The sequence below is a fragment of the Carya illinoinensis genome, chromosome 12 (assembly GCF_018687715.1).
Source record: "Carya illinoinensis cultivar Pawnee chromosome 12, C.illinoinensisPawnee_v1, whole genome shotgun sequence".
In the NCBI taxonomy this organism is placed as follows: Eukaryota; Viridiplantae; Streptophyta; class Magnoliopsida; order Fagales; family Juglandaceae; genus Carya; species Carya illinoinensis.
In genome coordinates, this window is record NC_056763.1 from 25,322,095 (window position 1) to 25,340,460 (window position 18,366).

An 18,366-nucleotide genomic window follows, 5' to 3' on the forward strand; every position below is an offset into this window, starting at 1 on the left:
ATATAATTTAAGTTTTAAATTTACGAGTCTCTTGCTCAATGTGTTTATAAAAAAGTAGATCTCACCATGAAAAATCATTTTTTTTTTATGGAATCCACATTTTTATAAAAGACTTATACATGTAAGACTTGTAACTAGCATCACTCAGGTTAAATGCACCAACCAGCTGAAATAAAATACAATCATTGAAGTTATGGATAGATATAGACGGATAAGTTTATAGTAACCTTTGCTAATGACCATTTTCCACACGTGTCTGTCTTATGTTGCATAGCCAAGACAAGTTTGGTATCAGCCAACCCTTCCTGCTGCTTCTTTCCAATTTGTGTCACAAGCCTTCTCCAAGAACGTAAAGAATGTACTCCAAGAAAAAAAGAAAGAAAAAAGAATTAGAGAGAGAGAATCTGATTTGATTGTCATTCTTCGGATGATTTATTCCTTAAAGACTTATTTTCTTTTTATACACTTGTCTATGTTACTTCAATACACTCAATGCACTGATGGGCTCAATTCCCAAACAACACCGATACAATTAAACTCAGACTTAAGCCCAGAAAGCCCAAGCCCATTCTCCTAATACATTCGCCCTATTTCACTTGAGACGTCCTTCGACCCATTAAGTCCATTCACGTTGCATTGCGTAGTCGGTTTGAACACGAAAAGTTACATACATGTTCCACGAAACAAGCAAAACCGCCGCTACAAGGACCAAGGAAAAAACATCACCCCTTTTGGATTCACGGTATGGTGAGACAGTGAGTTCATGATTTCTAAGCTTTTTTAAGATAATATTTGGTGGCATTTTTTACTTCATATAATTATATGAAGTAAATATCAAAACCTCTAGTATAAAAAACGGCCCCTCATTATTTATCATATAATTATATCTTAATATTTTTTAAGGCGGTGTTACTCCCACCGCTGGGAGCTCCTGTTAATTATTTTGTGTTGTTTTATTTTTTACTTATTTTTGTACATATTTTTTTAACATTTTTAAATATATATATTTAAATAAATTCATAATATTATTAAAAAATACTTATTTAATTATTAAATAAAAATAATAAATAAAAAAAGTTCTAGTGGTAACTCCAACGGAAGAAGAATAGCATTTTTCTCTTTTTTTTAATGTCATACGTTAAAATATAAAATTATTTTTATTATAAATAAATCCAATAAATAATATAAAATCACGTTTAAAATTTCTATGGGTGTTAGTATTTCCCAAAAAGAAACATTATACACATCAGCTCTGCTGACTGAAATTCCAACACTACCCTTGGACGCTCCGAAACTCTCTCTCCCCCCTAATTAATAACCGGTAATAATAAAGGCACTGCTCCATACGTCTGACGACTTGTGGAGTTGCATTGTAATAAAATTCCTGGTTTTGGGATACATTGGTCATTGTGCAGTATTGGCAGCGACACGCAGGCGAAGAATGTACGTGAGGGCGGTTCCAACGACGGATCTGAACCGGAATACGGAGTGGTTCACATACCCTGGGGTCTGGACAACCTATATTCTCATAGTCTTCTTCTCGTGGATCCTCGTCCTCTCCGTTTTCAATTGCTCCCCAGGCATAGCCTGGACCGTCGTCAACCTGACCCACTTCCTTGTAACTCCTTTCTCTATCTCCCTCTCTCTGTCTCTCTCTTATTGTTGACTGCTTGATCTGAATTTAGATTTCGATCCCGTGTTGAACGCGGCAGGAAGATGTTCTTCTATCGATTTCGATTTAGTTATTTGGTTTGGTTAGTTATGAGGATTGGTTGAGGTAATTAAATGATTTAAAAAGCTCGGACTCAGTAAAGTTAGGTTTTGATAGAAAAGCATGATTTCATCCGTTTGATTGATTTTTTTCCCCCAAACTTCATTGATTGTTAATTTACTTCATTGCAACGAGACTAATGGAATCTTACCTCTGTTTTCAGCAGTTCTGCTGAATTATCCATATAAGCTTTATCGAATCTCGAAGAGGGTGGTATTAGGTATACTAATCTAAATGGTGGGATGAAAATATTATGAAATTAGGTGACAAAGTGACCAAATTTGAATCTGGAGACTTGCATGTGAATGATATGTTCTAGGCTGACTAGAATGGTTAGGAATATAATATATCAGGTTTTTTCGTTAAAAAATTATAGTTAGAGCATCAACAGCTTATATAAGCAAGGAATTACCCTCATTAATTTCAAGGTGGGCATCAAAAAGAATTTTTTCATAGTTCAAAATTCAATTGGACTGCTATGGCTCTTTAGTTTTGTCGTAATCCAAACCGATTAGAGTTGGCTACATGGGATCCATTTACATCACTTGACTTAATCTAATACCATGTCCCGTTTAACCTCTCCAGCAATGCTCTTTCCTTCATTTCAGTGACATATAGATTGTAGACGATGCTCTTTCTAATACACTGTCGTCATCAACATCATTATGTTAATAGAATAGTCTGACTTTGATTGTGGAGTTTTTTTTTTCCTATATCGGAAATACAAATTTATCCTTATTTGGCTATTAATCTATTATGAGTTAGTGCAATCTGACTTTGTTTCATTTTGTATGAATAATCTCTGGTCATCCGTCCTTTTTTTGTGCCAGCTGGAGGGGATGCAGGAAGGTGCTACAATGTCCTTACCAGCGTAGTATCAGTTAGTTAATTTTTTTATTTTTTTTCTGATGAATGAAATTCTTTCTTCTCTTCTTTTTGGTTTAACCAACATCGTGTTCTTGAGTTTTGAGAACCATGTTTCTTTTCATTGGAAAATATTCTGGTTTCTGGAATAAAAATAGATGGTCACCACATGGTCTCACTGCTCTTGTTTTAGCCAGGACTTGAATTTTATTGAAGTTTCATTTTCTCCAGATTATGCTGTTCAGAATCAAGCATCTACTTGGAGAAATTTCATAGTCTAACTATTTATAACGTTGAGATTCCCTTTAATGATCTAGACATGAATTGCTGTGTTCATGTTCCCTTTGCATACTTGATCTTCTAGTTATCACTTTAAGTTACTTATTGTTTTCACATTGTGATTCTGTATCTTCATTCAGGTCACTTACCATTTCTTTCATTGGAAAAAGGGAACACCATTTTCTGATGACCAAGGTATATACAACAGGTTGACTTGGTGGGAGCAAGTAGATAATGGCAAACAGCTCACTCGCAACAGAAAGTTTTTGACTGTTGTACCTGTTGTTCTGTAAGTATTTCACATCTCGTTCTTCATTAAGTGAAAAATATAAGTATATTTATTTTTATAGCACCTATATCCTTCTGGTTGGGGAAAAAAAAAAAAATTGGTGCATGGGTTGGCAGATGATATCGGAGTTGGTACCTGAAGTTCTCTTCAGGGGCTATCATTTTTGGGGGTTGATATGTGTTGCAGGGACACTGTAAGGCATTATTGAGTAAAGTCCAATACAATGAATTCTTTTATTCATGTGGTTCATGTCTAATGCCATTACTCGTTTATTTTGTTCCTTTCTTTTCGAAGACATATTGACTTGATTTTTTATGCAAAGAAAGCACCTCCCTCAAGAATTTTTTGTGGGAATGTTTGGTTATAGTAGTGTGGATGCCTTATTCATAGGAATGGGTGAGATATCTGTGACTACAGCCAGTTCCTTGCTTTTTCATGTTGTGCTCATTGCTTTTCTTGATTGCAAAAGAGAACTATTTCTAGTAAGAAATTCTTTATTTGTATGCACATGATCAGTACTACTAGTGTTTGAGGCAGTGCTTCTGAATAATGTTTTTCTACTTGTAAAAAACATACTTTGGTTTTTGTGTGCGAGACTGGTCACACTTTGATGTATGGATAACCTGCATCAACAAAACAAACAATTAGTTTTTTGAAAAACATATCAAATTTTTTAGACTAATTACTGGGGATTTTGGGGACATACTGCTGCAATTACTACTACCTTATTAAGAATGACCTTTTTATTACCGTATGTTTCATTTGGCAGGTACTTGATAGCTTCACACACGACGGACTACCAGCATCCAATGCTCTTCTTTAACACGGTGGCAGTTTTTGTGCTGGTGGTTGCAAAGTTCCCACACATGCACAAAGTTCGTATATTTGGAATTAATGCTGATCAATAAACTGTGAAGAAATTCGAGTTTGGTTTCCTCCGGATTTTAGGTTGATCATTTTGACATTTGAATTGATATCCCTGTACCGATGTTAAAACTGGAAAGGGTATAATATTCTTCTTTTGCAAAGTAAATTTTACATATTTAGCTGCTAGTATTCCCAATATTCTGGAGAAGTAGTTCGTTGTAATCTCTCTTTGTACCAGCCAATATTAATGAACACTGGAGCTATGCTGTTTTTATCCATTAGCTAGCAAAAATACCTTTGAGTTTGTTTCAAAAATTAGAAAAATGCGAAGTGTGCTTTTGGTTCCTAATGAACGCATGGTCTACTGCTCATTGCCCTGAAGGAATGATGCTCGTGGAAGGTGTAATCAAAGTACTGAGATTGCAGAGCTGAGCCGAGTCTCCTTTCGTTAAACTCGTTTGTCATAGTCCTTTTATTTAGCGGGCAAACTGGTACAGAAACATTGAGGGCGCCTGCTTATCAAGGCGGTTCAAATATGGATTTGTGGTTGAAAAATGTAATAAGATGGTATGGTAATGATTCCGCATTCCACAAATGTTGTTGGAGACAGCCTATCTTTTGAGGTTGTCATGTGCACCAAAATTGGTTAGAATCTTGGCAGTTGCATGCCGACGATTCGATGTCTTTGAGAAGCCACGAGATGTCTTTATGGAGGGTGTTAATTCTTTCAGTCTGTTGTGTTAATGTTGATTTTGGATAGCTCATGTGATGACATGACATCAACGAGTCGCTTAATTTCTAGTACTTTATTGGTACCAAATCTGATTGTCCCAAATCACTCATCTGCTCTGAGATCTCTACTTATGGCACTTGAGATCCATAGGGCTAATATTATATGCCAAGGTTGGTGAATTTAACGAGTCCTACTGCCATTTCAGATCTTGAAACAATAATCTTTGAATAACCAAGTTTCCTTTCATTCTTGCAACAGTTTGCTTCTTCTTGTCTTATACAAGGAAGCTGGAAGTTAAGCTTACACATGAATAGAACTGAACTATTCCACATCCTACCTAACCTAATTGAGATTAGGTACTGTGGCATTATAAATTCGTCTTACCTAGACGTTCTACCCAACAGAACAATATTATTGCCGCTTTTATTTACAGTGAGATCCGTGTGTATGATGTCATCTGCATCCATGCTTCGCAGTTTTTAAGATATAATTTTAAAGTTTCCTCAAGAGTCAGAAATTTATATATCAGAGAAATTATATTTACAGTCGTGATTGTGCAAGTGGCGTGCAGTCGTTTTAAAAAAAATAAATTAATATGAAATTCACATGAAAAAAAAATTAACTTTGTAATCATAAACCCTACTTTTTTTTAAAGCGATTGCGCGGTATTTGTAATTTCACGACTGTATGTAATATTGCTCTACAGATTATGATCAGCACAACTGATTATCTGCTGACTACAGTCAAGTAGACTGAGATAATTATATTAAAAAATGTTTTAATTATAAAAAAATTTATAAATTAATATGATTTGATATATTATTTTAAATTATAAAAATATTTTAATTATAAAAAAATTTTAAATCATGTCATTTTATTAAATTTATTTTTATAAAATTTCTCAGTAAATGAATGGAGCACTTCTTAATTATATACACCCACGTACGTAGATGCAATATTAACAATTTTAACCTTTTCACTGAAAACGCATAAAACCTGTGATCAATGATTTTAATATCGTTAAGGTTGATAATGTAAAAGATCCTCCTTGAAGATTTGTTGTCTTACTTTTATTATCTATAAAGCTTCGATGAAAAAATAGAAAAGAAAAAAAAAAAATTGTCGTTGCTGGAGTGGCTGGAATTCAAATCTAAAGCAGTGGTACGTACTCTGAGGTACTATTTGGTTATATAGATGAGATGAGTCGTTTTAAATAGTAAATAATAAAATATTATTATAATATAATTTTATAATATTAATTTTATATTAAGATTTGAAAAAGTAAAGTTATTTATTATATTTTGTATAGAAAATTAAAAAAATTGTAATGATAAATTGAGATAAGATGAGATGAATTTTTTAATTTTGTGTAACCAATCCGGGCCTGAGTCTCCTATTGGGCGATATTGATAAGACCCCTTTTTTTTGTCTTTATATTTTTAAAAATAATTTGTATAAATTTTAAATAAATAAATTCTATACAAATCTTTATAAAAAAATAGACCTTATTGTAAAAAATATAAAAAAATTATTCTTTATTAATGACTTAATTTTTTACAAATAACTTATAAAAAATTTATCTATTTAAAACTTATACATGACATTACCCGTGTCGATGTATTCACAGGGTGATCTACACCTCGATAGAAGCTACCAAATTCCTCACCCAATGTTCAATTTTATTTTTTTATTTTTTGTTGTTTTATTTTTTTTAAATATTTTTTAAATCCCTTAAACATTTAAAAATAAATAAAAATCATAAACTCATTAAAAAACATTTCCTTAACACTATTAAGTATAAAAATAAAAATAAAATGCAAATTGATAAAAAAAATAAAAAATAAAAAATAAAGATTGGATATTATTGGTGGGAGTAAAGTTTTCCTTACTTATAGAAAAATCTAGTTACAAGCATAATTATGCACTAATCTGCGTATTAATTTAATTTGATTGGTCAAAAAATAAATTTTATTAAAAATAATATTAATTTAAATTTTAAATATAAAAAAATTAATATTTGACTTTATTTATACGTAATAAAACTCTTTTCCTGTTAATAAATACTAGATTTAGAATGCGTACTGCTACGTGAAGCGAGATCAGATAATGGTACCTGATCAACGTCATTATGCCAATTCAATTATTGCAGAAACAGATGGGTATACGTATTTCCAAAATCAAGATCCTTTAGATTATCTTATATCCAGGCAACAAATACACAAGTTCCCTCCCATTTAATTCCCTTTCATTTTCTACTATTTTTACCCATCATCAATAGCTATTTGTGGTCAGAAAAAAGGCTTTGAAACTCTGTGCGGTCCCTTGGTGCTCAAGGAATAATATGGTCTGTCAACTTGGACCAAAAGTAAATATTGTTTGAGTGGCTGGATATTCTGGTTTTCCCCCAACAGCCCATAGACAAAGCAAAGTAGAATCAACATGTCATATATGCATAAAAACTAAACCCCTAAATATTGCAGGAAAAAGACTTCCATTATAGACGGTGGCAGATCTAACATTTGCTACTAATTATTCACACCCCAAGTGGCTTACAGCAAAGAAAGAAACAAACACAACAATATAATTTTATTAAATATGGATGGTACCTAGATCTAGATGGATCAGTCAGCCTAGTGCCTTAGTGGGGTGTATTATTCTTCTGCACATTTGCCAAGGAGAATGTTTGTGGGTCCCCTCGAGGACCAAGAGGGGAGGGCCGGGGGGTTGTGTTTGCCAGATCTTTCTCAATCTTTCAATTAGAAAAGAAAAAAGCAAAGTGTGGCATGAAAGCAATGACAATTCGATCTTCGTAATGGTGGCAATGTGAGGGAGTCTTCAAAACTGTTTTGATATAGAAATCATTAGGTGAGCTTTTGGTTGAGGCAGGTTTAGTGGTTCTAATTAACGCAACGTTAGGTTGCTTTTTTTCTGAAAAGAGTTTTTTAATACAATGTCATGTGAAAGGGGTCAGATTTCTCACCTGGCTCTCTCCTCTTCTTCTCTAGCTAGCCCATCGATCGGCCCCCCCACTTACTTCTTGGAGATCTGCTTTGATGACTGGAAAAGAATCTATGCACTGTTAATGAGAGCTAGAGACTCTGAAACCTGTTTGCAAACAGCCATAGATAGAGCAGAATATATAGGAAGATCATGAAGATCGATGGAAGAAATCAAAGCCAGAATGACAAATACTATAAACAAAAGGCTTTTTCATCAATGAAACTCCTTACAAACTTGCGCATGTACATAATTTTTTGATGAAAAACTTGCCATTATACATTCTTTTTTTGTACCAAGCCAATGTGACACATGATATATAGTGGGTTGCCCTGCTGCTCTTTTTTCTTGTGATAGAAGAAATTACATAAAATAAAGAGCATGGTGCATGCATGCCCTTCTCTACTTGTTAACCCTAAAAGAATCTGGGCATGTCTTGATCTCTCCTTCTATTCTTATACAGTATCCCATGTCATCTTCTTCTGAAGCCGACCTAAAAATATAAGCTTCAAAATCCTACCATGCTCAAAGAGTAAACAAGAAGATTAGAAGGAAAATAGAGAACCAGAAGGAGAGAGAAACCGGTGCATCCTATATCATGTTAGTTACGAAGAAACCCAAACACGTAACCCACCATGAGAGATTAATAAAACCCACAATAAAAAAGAGAAGGAAAAAGCAGAAAACCCAGACGATCTTTCATCTTCTTTACCATGATCCTCCTCCTAACATCCCAGTCCAAAATCCAGTCGAATCTCCTTGTTCTTTATTTTGCTCAATGCCACTTGTGTGTGAGACCTGTTTCAAATCCTCAAATGGAAATAAAAGCCTTCCACTAGTCTCCTGAACGGCCGGGAAGCTCCCATATCCACTTGCAAACCCATCCAGAGAGAAATTCAGGTTTGGCTTGAAATCCTGCAGGGGAAACCCAGATGTATGAGCTGTGTTTGGATCTGGAATAGGCATGGGCATGAAGGAATTGAAACCCCTTGAAGTGAGTCCAGTAAGAAGCTCCAAAGCAGAAAGCTGAGCTGTGGTACTCGTCGTAGAACTAGTAGAAATTTGGTTCTTGTTGCCGTTTTCAATGCTGGGTACTTGAATCAATTCAGAGATAGTTCTAAAATCTTGAGTGGATGGGAAAGCCAAATTAAGATCTTGGCCCTCACCGGTCTTAGGGTTTTCAGAGGAAGACTGTGACAAGCTTTGATGTGTGACCAGATTAGGAAGCGTTCTTGAAGAAGACGAAGAAGTGGAGGAGGCTGACCTCTTGTTTTTCCTTGAAACCCCGCCAACAGGAATGTTTCTAAGGGACCCACCTTCTGTCCAGTACCTTCTACAAGTCTTGCAGAAGTACCTTGGCTGTGTGAGGCTGTAGTTGTTGTAGTAGCAGAACTTGGTGTTAGTTGAATTGCACCTTGGACAGTTAAGGGCTTGTTCTTTCTGAGGCCTTGCTTTCCTCTCTAAAACTGCAGGCTTTGGACATGTGTTGGTGACAATCTCTTCTATTGGTTTCACCACAATCTCCTAAAGAAGCCAAAAAAACACAGAACTAGGAAATGAAAATTGAATGGACATAAAGAAACCATATATATTTCAAGATCAAACAGAGAAGATCAGGGTGAATTGAATAACAAACAAGCAAAACAAGTTAGCTGCTTTCACGCTTAAAAAAGAAAAAGAAAGGTTTCTTTCCTTTATCAGATAAGCAAAAGAGAAAGATAAAGTGAAATATTTTGAAGAACTGATAAGAACAAAATCCAATTAGGTGGGGACTTGCACTAGGCACTAGCCATGAACATCATCATACTTTTTACCAAAAAAGTGCTCCAATAAACAAGAAAAACAAACAAGTTGTCTAAATTATACTCATGAAAAGCCAGACCCAGAAAGAAAATCATAGCCTCATATTGAATCCAGAACCAAAAAGACCTAGTACTGATGGATCCATCTACCTGTGGCCATTGAGCCGTGTCCATGGATGCAACTGAAAGAAGATAAGGAACAAGCAAACGATGTCTTCAGAGAGAGTAAACTGAACTCTTTTTCTCGAAACTGGTTATGCTATAATAAAAGGAGGAAAAGGAATGTTTATGACGGTTTGGTTGGCCGTTCTATCTATGTTTCACCCTTGTCCTTTGCTTGCTTTATGTGCTGTGTGCATAGTGGGAAGAGAGAGAGAGAGAGAGAGAGAGAGAGAGAGTAATATTATTATTCTTATTTGAGGGTACGTATTTTAACTCAGAGAAGTTCCGGGTGAATATCTGTATGCAAATTTAATAATGATATATGGCGTTTGGTAATTATGATATGAAACTTTTGTGGGTGGGTGCATACGTATATCTTGTGATGCTGGCTTAAAACTTTCTGACCAGATATACATCAACTACTCAGATTTCTTTCATAATTTTTTTGGGTCGGTCAGATTTCTCTCATCCTTGCGAGGTAATTAATTAGTTTTGTCCCATTTTGTTTGAGATCTAGACACTACATGCCACATGGATTAACTAATGAGCCAGCTTTCTAAATTGATGATTAATTGGTAATTTTTAGAAGAAAATTAAGGGCAACCAAAGAAAGAATAGTCGTTCACATATAATAGTCATTTTTGTATCTATCTTATATATTTTATTGATATAATTGATCAAAATAATTATTTTATATAAAAAAATAATCAATTATATTAATAAAATATATAAAATATATATAAAAATAACTGCACATAAAATTTATATATATATATATATCATGAGATACGTCAATTTAGGCGTACAAAAGAAATAACATTTCATTTTCGTTCTATAGGGTCATGAATTGCTGCACATGCAGCATGATGAACAATATTATAAGTGGGTTTGGGTTCTAAAACGTAGATTGAAAGAAAAATAGACAAAGTAGTATATATTAATTAATATAATTTTCTTAAAGCAATATTAATTAATTAATATTCAATAAATATTATAATACATGTATAAATATTCTGAGCTAGCTAGCGAGCTAGGAATCGAAGGTCGAACCATTTAATTTGTAAATTTGCATGCTTTAATTTCTTTTCATGACCTTGATTATCAGAGACGTCACGCGTTATACTAGCTAGGAATTATTGGGTGAAAATATCTAAGGTTATCGATCGATCATGACTCTATATATATATAGCTATGATGCAGCGCGATCTTCGTGATCATGAGTAGATGCTAAAACATGTAAATCGCCTACTACTCCATCGGGACGTACAACCATATTGCAGACTCCAATTATAATTCTATTATCACTACAAACTATTTATTATGCAATTAAGAAGCGTCTAAAAGACTGACTCAGAATCTACAGTCGAATATATAATGTGTGCTAGCTAACTACGTACCTCATCATCATAGCATGCAGCAGAATACATATATATATACACACACGTACGTATGTATGAGTTTTGCTATTCATTATTCCGACATGATAGTACTACATATCATACATTTGATAAAAAGAAGAAAAACAATGTGATTTGTGATATGTATATATGATGAATAGAATTTATATATATAATATATATATCAATTTCTGATCATCTGCCAATTGGAGGGAAATTGATCATCAAACCATTTGCAGATCTCTCTCTCTCTTTGGTTTCTTGCATTCCATCAAATCTTTGAATTAATTAGCAAATAATGGATGCATATATAACCCAAATGAACCAAAAGACAGTATTGTGGAAATTAAAGATATCATGCACATGATCGTGATCTTACAAATTCAAAACCAAAATCGTACAAATCAGTCACCGGTGCTCGCGGAAGATGATCATGACGGTCATGACTCGACTGCACCGACAACCAACCTGTTTTATCCCCATCATCAAAAGCTGAATAGACAAACTTATATATTTCTTATCATCAAGGCCAGGAATTAAAGTGACTGCTTATTGCTTAACATGATCTGCTTGGAATTAAAGCATAATGGCAGCCAAGTAATCAACCTCCACGTACAGTATTACTACTTGTGGCCATGCATTCTGCAACAGGCCAGTCTGGGTCTGGCTGCATAAAATCGGAAAATCATGTGAGATAAAGTTAACTTTATTCTACACATGCCAAGTATGTCTCAGTTTGCTAATTATAACATTATCGAACTCTTTTGAACTCAGTTTGCTAATTTCTAATTTAGGGAATAGAGACCAGAGAGTACGTCTGTCGTTGCCTGCACCCTCGTACATATATATGGGCCAACACCAAAGCAGAAAAAGATATATAAGTACGTAAGTGCATGTATATGGTAAGAGGAGTATTTTTAGTTATTTACAAAATTCAAATTTTTAAAATTTTCTAATAAATAAAATCATACCATGTACTTAGGAGATGTGTCCTTTCGTAATTAAGAGAAATTATACTTATAATCGTGAGTGTGCAAGTGTCATATAATCATTTTAAAAATAAATAAATAAATACAGGATTCTGTATAAAAAGAAAATTAATTTTTTAATAATAGATCTCACTCTTTTTCAAAATGATTGCACAACATTTAGATATTTTACAACTGTATATAGCATTATTCCATAACTAATTGCAAATAGAATTTTGACCATCTTGAGTTACAAATACAAAATACCAATTTTGTTAAGATTGTTCACCAAAACATGGAAGAAAATAGATGACACACTTTCTACATTAGCGTTGTTGCATAATTTGATTTTTAAGATAAATTTAGAATTCAAAATCTTACAAATCGACCAAATCTTGTCACATCAATAGTGTAGATATATATTTATCTCCACACCAATGGACAAGTTGATCATCAAGTATTCACTACAAAACACATAATGATAAAATTGTTACCACTCAAAAAACTAAATGTATATACACTATATATGACTTTAACTTATATTATCATGTGAGAAAAATTATTAATGTGCATGTCATCATACTTGGAAGCCAGGGAATGTACGTGGATCACATGATGATCGAGTTGAAGGGTAGCATGGTACGCAAGATATATATATATAATGTTTATGATTGTCAAGATTTGGAAAAAGCAATATTTATTAATACAACACGAAAGCTTTTATTCAAATAATATACCAAATTAATGGCACATCAATTCATGAAGCTCTAACACTCAAAAAAGGGAATTGAATGCCTTCTCAAGTCTTTCAACTTCGATAAGTACTTATGCTCACATTTAGTAATTAAGCTACCAAAATAGATCTATTTGATTAATAATTCATTATCACTTAAAAGGAATGCCTTTTCTCTCAAACTAATTGATTAAAGTTAAAAGAGTTTACTTGATACAGCTAGCTGTTTGATCAAATTCCTCATACGTACGGCAATGTTTTAGATCAATTCATTTTTATTTTATCTCACCAACCCGACAATATTAACCCTAATATCAACTTCGGAGGCATTAATCTTGTTTGGTCTTAAAACAATCGAAACTTCATAACTTTGTCAATAATTAAAGGGCTTCGGTCAATATATATATATATATATATTTTTATGTATTATAAAATAAGATTAAAATCTCAATTGAATTTATATATTTTTATAAAAAGAAGATTTTTAACGGTCGTGATATGTTTGTTAGAATTCTTGTCGGTCCCATGTTCGTGCATGGGGTATCTTTCTGCACAAACTGCATGCCCTGATATCATTATCATACCTAATTATGCTTTCTACCTTGCTCCTCCAAGAATTTTGGTTGGCGCTATAATTTATAATTGTACACGTGTAGAGCATCCAATGGCTTGACCCGATCGATCATCATGTTCCCAACTCGACAAAAACGCTGTAAAAGCTTCACAAGGACGTTTGAGTAATATTTGTAAGTATTAATGTGTGTTTGGTAAGTATCTATAGTTGTCATAATAAAATAAAATTGCTTGGCATGGTAATAAGAGTTTAATAATATAAAAATGTAATATATATAATAAAATTTTTATCTATTTAATTTAAAAAATAAAATTTAAATTTATAAATAAAATATATTATCAATTAAAGTGATGTAATGATGTGTTATCGGCACCGAGCACCGAGTTAAAGAATTAAACGTGTGTGTGGGCCTGTGGCTACCAAGTTGAAAGCTTATCCTCGATTCCTCCTTGATCAACCGCAGCCTTTCAGTCAACGAATCCTCTTCGAACAGAACCTTAATTTCCTAGTCGTTTTTCATTGGCCGGCTTCCTGTAAAGCTAGGAGAAGCACTACTGCATTCGCTACCCCAGCATTTTTTTATTAGTTTTCCCACGTGATCCCTAAAGACCATGCTTCGATCCCTCACCTCCCCTCCTCGATCTCTTCTTCTTACAGCAACAGCAAAATTTATCTTCCAGCAATTCTCCATCCCGCAAAGATTTAAACCAATGCAAGGAGCTAGGATATTAGCCCTTGAGGTAAATACAAAAGAATCAACAGGCCAGCGTCCGGGGAGTTCTCTGATCAATTCTGGCAACCGCCGGGAAGTGGAAGAACGAGTGTTTCAGTTTAACACACTCCTCGGCCGAAAACAGATCTACATACAATTTTTATATTAAAAGAAAATTATAAAATAATGTAATTTAATATTATAAATTTATTTTAATTATAAAATAAATCTAATATTACAACGCAACCAGTACAGAATGAATAGATGTGAAATCGCCGGCGAGGAGAAGCCGGCACCTAGTGGGACCCACCAAAAATGCAGCCCCCCTACCTCCATATTGGTTTCTCCAAGAAAAAAAATGCATGCGAATACGAATAGGTGGGGCGGTGGGAGGTGGGGTTTGTGGGGTCGGCTCGTGATCCCCGCCGCAATGAAAAAAAACAAAAACAAAAGCATGCGCTCCGTATGCTTTGCCCCCCAACCAAGTAAGGAATCCGACCTCAGCCGTCAGATCAAAGATCGCACGGATTTTAAATACCATACCTAAGCCGATGGCGTCGCGTGGCCTGGCTTTCTCTACCATCTCTCTCGCTAGTGAATGCGTGACACGTCAGCAGATATTTTTTAATAATAAAATCTAGTTTCAAGTATATCCACGAATTAATATAATATAATTAATCGAAATTTTTTTATTAAAAATAATATTAATTTAAATTTAAAATATAAATAATTAATATTAATATATAAATTAATACGTCACTTTACTCTTACGTAACAATACTTTTTTTAATTTATTTATAAATATAACAACTCTAAACTACTTGTATCAGCCCGGGAGTCAAAATCGTGTGAATTGATGGGATTAATAAAATTATATTTTTCAGCCGGCGTGTATAAAGTAATAGTCGCTCATATAATAAAGTAATAGTCGCTCATATAATACAATTTAATTTAAAAATAAATAAATTTAAATCTTATCATCCAAATTTTATATTTATATAAAACTTACAAATAAACTAATTATGAAATTAATTAGGTTCCTCTAAATTCTAATTGCGGGACCCACTAAAATCTCAGTTACTATGCGTTTGTCGTCTCCGTAAAATATCACAAGCGGGCTTGCTTGCTTGGGCCTAACGCCCTTGTCCAAAACTTCCCAATGGCCCGCAACCGCACATTTATGTGTAAGTTACCAAGTACCTCGGGGCCTTTATGGTTTGTATATACCTCTGGCCCTCTGACTGTCGATGTCTTGTTCATGGTTTGCATCATCTCGTGTCCCTTGTGGTAGTGCAGTTGACGGCAACCAGCATCATGTGCGTGCTACAGTTTTCGAACAGATACAATGTTGCTATTTTTCTACGGAGCATTATAATGAATCAATTGCTACTGTCCCAGTCTGGTCCCTCCCCAATTAATGGGCCCCCAAAGCTCTCAAGGAAAACACTCTCACATGCTCTTGCACTGGTGTACACCCCATATTACACGAGTCTAGTTGTAATAGTCTTCATCAAGGAAAATGATATGTTCTTTCCTCTCCACGAAGTTATTGTCTGCATTTGAACCTGTCAATTACGGCGCACCACCTTCTGGATATTCTAAGTTTTAAGTTCAAAGTGTGCTACTTTGAATACACACCACCACCTCCCATTCCACGCCCACCCATCCCCGTCATCATTTACATCCACCCAATCATCTTACCCTAAATGTCATCGATTTATATTTCTTTCAACCGTCTAAAAATAAAAGTTTCGATAACAATACTCTCTGATTTTATCTCATCATATCTTATCTTAATATTTTAAATACCAATCATCTTACCCCAATCGTTATCGACTTATATTTCTTTCAACCGTCCAATAAAAGAGGTTTTGAAAGCAATACCCTTCGATTTCATCTCATCTCATCTCATTCCATCACGTCTTATCTTAATATTTAAATACTATAAAGACAAATTCTTTTCAATTTCAAGTTTTTTATCTAATTATTATCTAATCATTATATTTTTTTCAAACTTTTAAATAAAATATAAAAAACATTTCAACATTTTCAAATTAAAAAAAAATTATATAAAAAAATTATATTCTAATAATATTTTAATTTTATAATTCAACTTTTTCATCTCCTTTTTAAAAACCTTATAAAATATCTTGGTTCAAATCATTTTACTGCTATTTTACAACATTAATCTCATAAAGTGGTATAGTTTAATATGGTGCATTAAATTATAAAATTATTTTGATTATAAATTAAATCTAACATATTATATAAAATTACGTTATATTAGTATTTTTTTCTATAGGAATTATGTGTCTTTTAAGAATTTATATACAGTAGTATTTGGGTCAATGGCCATCTTTGACCAACGAGGATGCTAATAAAATATGAGCAAAATCTTTAATTACCATCACATTGTTTAATCTCTCCCTATTGCTCGTGATGGCCGCTTGGCGAAGGTCTCGAAAAAGTCGGTTTATTGATGATCACGGAATTTGAGCTTATCCTTTCTTAATGAAAAGCCAAAATAAACTTTGGGAAATGCTAGATATTGTATTGTTGTGCGTAGCAACACATGATGCATGCCATGCTCGTGACGCAAACTAAACATTTTTATGGCTCATTATTATATATATAATATTGGAGAGTTGATCCACTGCGCGAACCCCACTTTTCTTTAATATATATATTTCAACATTAAAAATGCTTACACTATAAAAAAAATTTTATAAAAATAAATTCATAAATTAATGTAACCATACGTTAGATTATAGAATTATTTTTATTATAAAGTAAATTTTATATCATTTTATAATTTTATTTTTGTGAAATATTTTTGTAACTGTATCACTTATCTTTAAACGTTAATTTTAGCTAAACTATAAAATCAGTTATAGTATTGTTACAACTTATATATTACTTTTAAGGATTAAGTATTCAACTTTAAAGTTTAAGGAGAAAGCCTATGAGATTCATTCCAACGTCATGTATGCTACAACTTTACAGTAATTTAAGGATTGATTATTCAAATTTTATGTCTAAGGAGACATTGTAATTGGTCCTGTAACTTTAAGAATTAAATCAAATGTGAAATAGGGTTTTTCTGTGGACGTGACAAAGGAATTGAGAGTCTTAATAATATAGGAGTTAAAGTACTCTATTAACCCAATAATACTTCTACATGCATTTAATAATTATGTACGTGTTGGGTTTTTTTATAATTATTAATAGAGTAATATTACATACAATCCTCATTTAGAGATTGTAATGCCAGTTTCGGCAATTTTATTTTTAAAATTATAAAAATATCTATCATAAAATGATGATTTTTTTCATTTAATAATAAGTTTGCACGCGCAATCTCCAAGTAGAGACTACAAATAGAAGTTCTCTTATATTAATGTATATTAGAGCTATGTCTCGTTTGGATACAAAAAATATTTCATACATTTTTACTTAATTATTATAATTTTTTTAAATTTTCACATAAAATATAATAAATAATTTAACTTTTTTAAAATGTCAAAATAATAATAATATTAAAAATTAATATTATAATAATATTTTATTCAACTTTTATTTTTTAGACCGTAATCTCATCTCAACTTTCGACGATAATATACGTTTACATCTCACTTTAGATCCTGAAATTTGAATAAAGACAAAGTGGTCTAAATATTTCAAACTGAGAACGTTGAAGCTAATGTTATTAATATTGACAAAATGAAGAGGGCAAGAAAATGTGTAATTTTGTGTACGATTAATGTGGTTTCTTTTCATAATATTATATATATAATTCCATGTTGAAATTTCAAACCATCGATCGGTTTCCTTTGCTTGGTCGTGCACTCGTGTCTGGGCCATTGGCTAAAGAATGATCATAAATGACAAAGAAAAGTTCAAAGTCAAACTGGTTGGTCGACACGTATTTCCCATTAGATTTCGCCCGTAAAAGTCGCCCTTTCCGGTCAACCAAAGAGACAAAAGACTGGACGTCTACAGCTTCTGTTATATTTACAAGAGTTGGCGTGTAATATATTATTTTGGAGGAGCACTTTATCAAAATAAATTTTGCAAAATTAAAATTTTATATAAATGACATAATATATTAGATTATAAATTTATTTTTATCATAATATATATATATATAATGTATATTCAATAACTTGATAATCTGATGGCACATAAAATTTATTTTAAATAAATTTTTATGAAGACCAT

General features: G+C 32.9%; 2 protein-coding genes across 2 annotated transcripts; one reads left to right on the forward strand and one right to left on the reverse strand.

Moving 5' to 3' along the window:
* The first annotated feature begins 1,335 nt into the window (after window positions 1–1,335).
* On the forward strand, window positions 1,336–4,348 carry LOC122289676 (ORM1-like protein 3). The gene is made up of 3 exons (XM_043096875.1): window positions 1,336–1,618; window positions 3,055–3,203; window positions 3,973–4,348. The coding sequence occupies exons 1-3, from the start codon at window positions 1,442–1,444 to the stop codon at window positions 4,109–4,111; spliced, it is 465 nt and encodes a 154-aa protein (XP_042952809.1). The 5' UTR covers window positions 1,336–1,441; the 3' UTR covers window positions 4,112–4,348.
* Window positions 4,349–7,985: 3,637 nt separating this feature from the next.
* On the reverse strand, window positions 7,986–9,946 carry LOC122290308 (dof zinc finger protein DOF4.6-like). The gene is made up of 2 exons (XM_043097943.1): window positions 9,753–9,946; window positions 7,986–9,324 (listed from the first exon to the last, which is right to left on the reverse strand). The coding sequence occupies exons 1-2, from the start codon at window positions 9,774–9,776 to the stop codon at window positions 8,509–8,511; spliced, it is 840 nt and encodes a 279-aa protein (XP_042953877.1). The 5' UTR covers window positions 9,777–9,946; the 3' UTR covers window positions 7,986–8,508.
* Window positions 9,947–18,366: the final 8,420 nt, after the last annotated feature.

Coding starts and splice junctions, on each gene's coding strand:
- LOC122290308 (XM_043097943.1), bottom strand. CDS start 9,776: ATGGACACGGCTCAATGGCCACAG. Junction 9,325..9,752: donor ACACGGCTCAATGGCCACAG/GTAGATGGATCC, acceptor TGGCTTCTTTAG/GAGATTGTGGTGAAACCAAT.
- LOC122289676 (XM_043096875.1), top strand. CDS start 1,442: ATGTACGTGAGGGCGGTTCCAACGACGGATCTGAACCGGAATACGGAG. Junction 1,619..3,054: donor TCAACCTGACCCACTTCCTT/GTAACTCCTTTC, acceptor ATCTTCATTCAG/GTCACTTACCATTTCTTTCA. Junction 3,204..3,972: donor ACTGTTGTACCTGTTGTTCT/GTAAGTATTTCA, acceptor TTCATTTGGCAG/GTACTTGATAGCTTCACACA.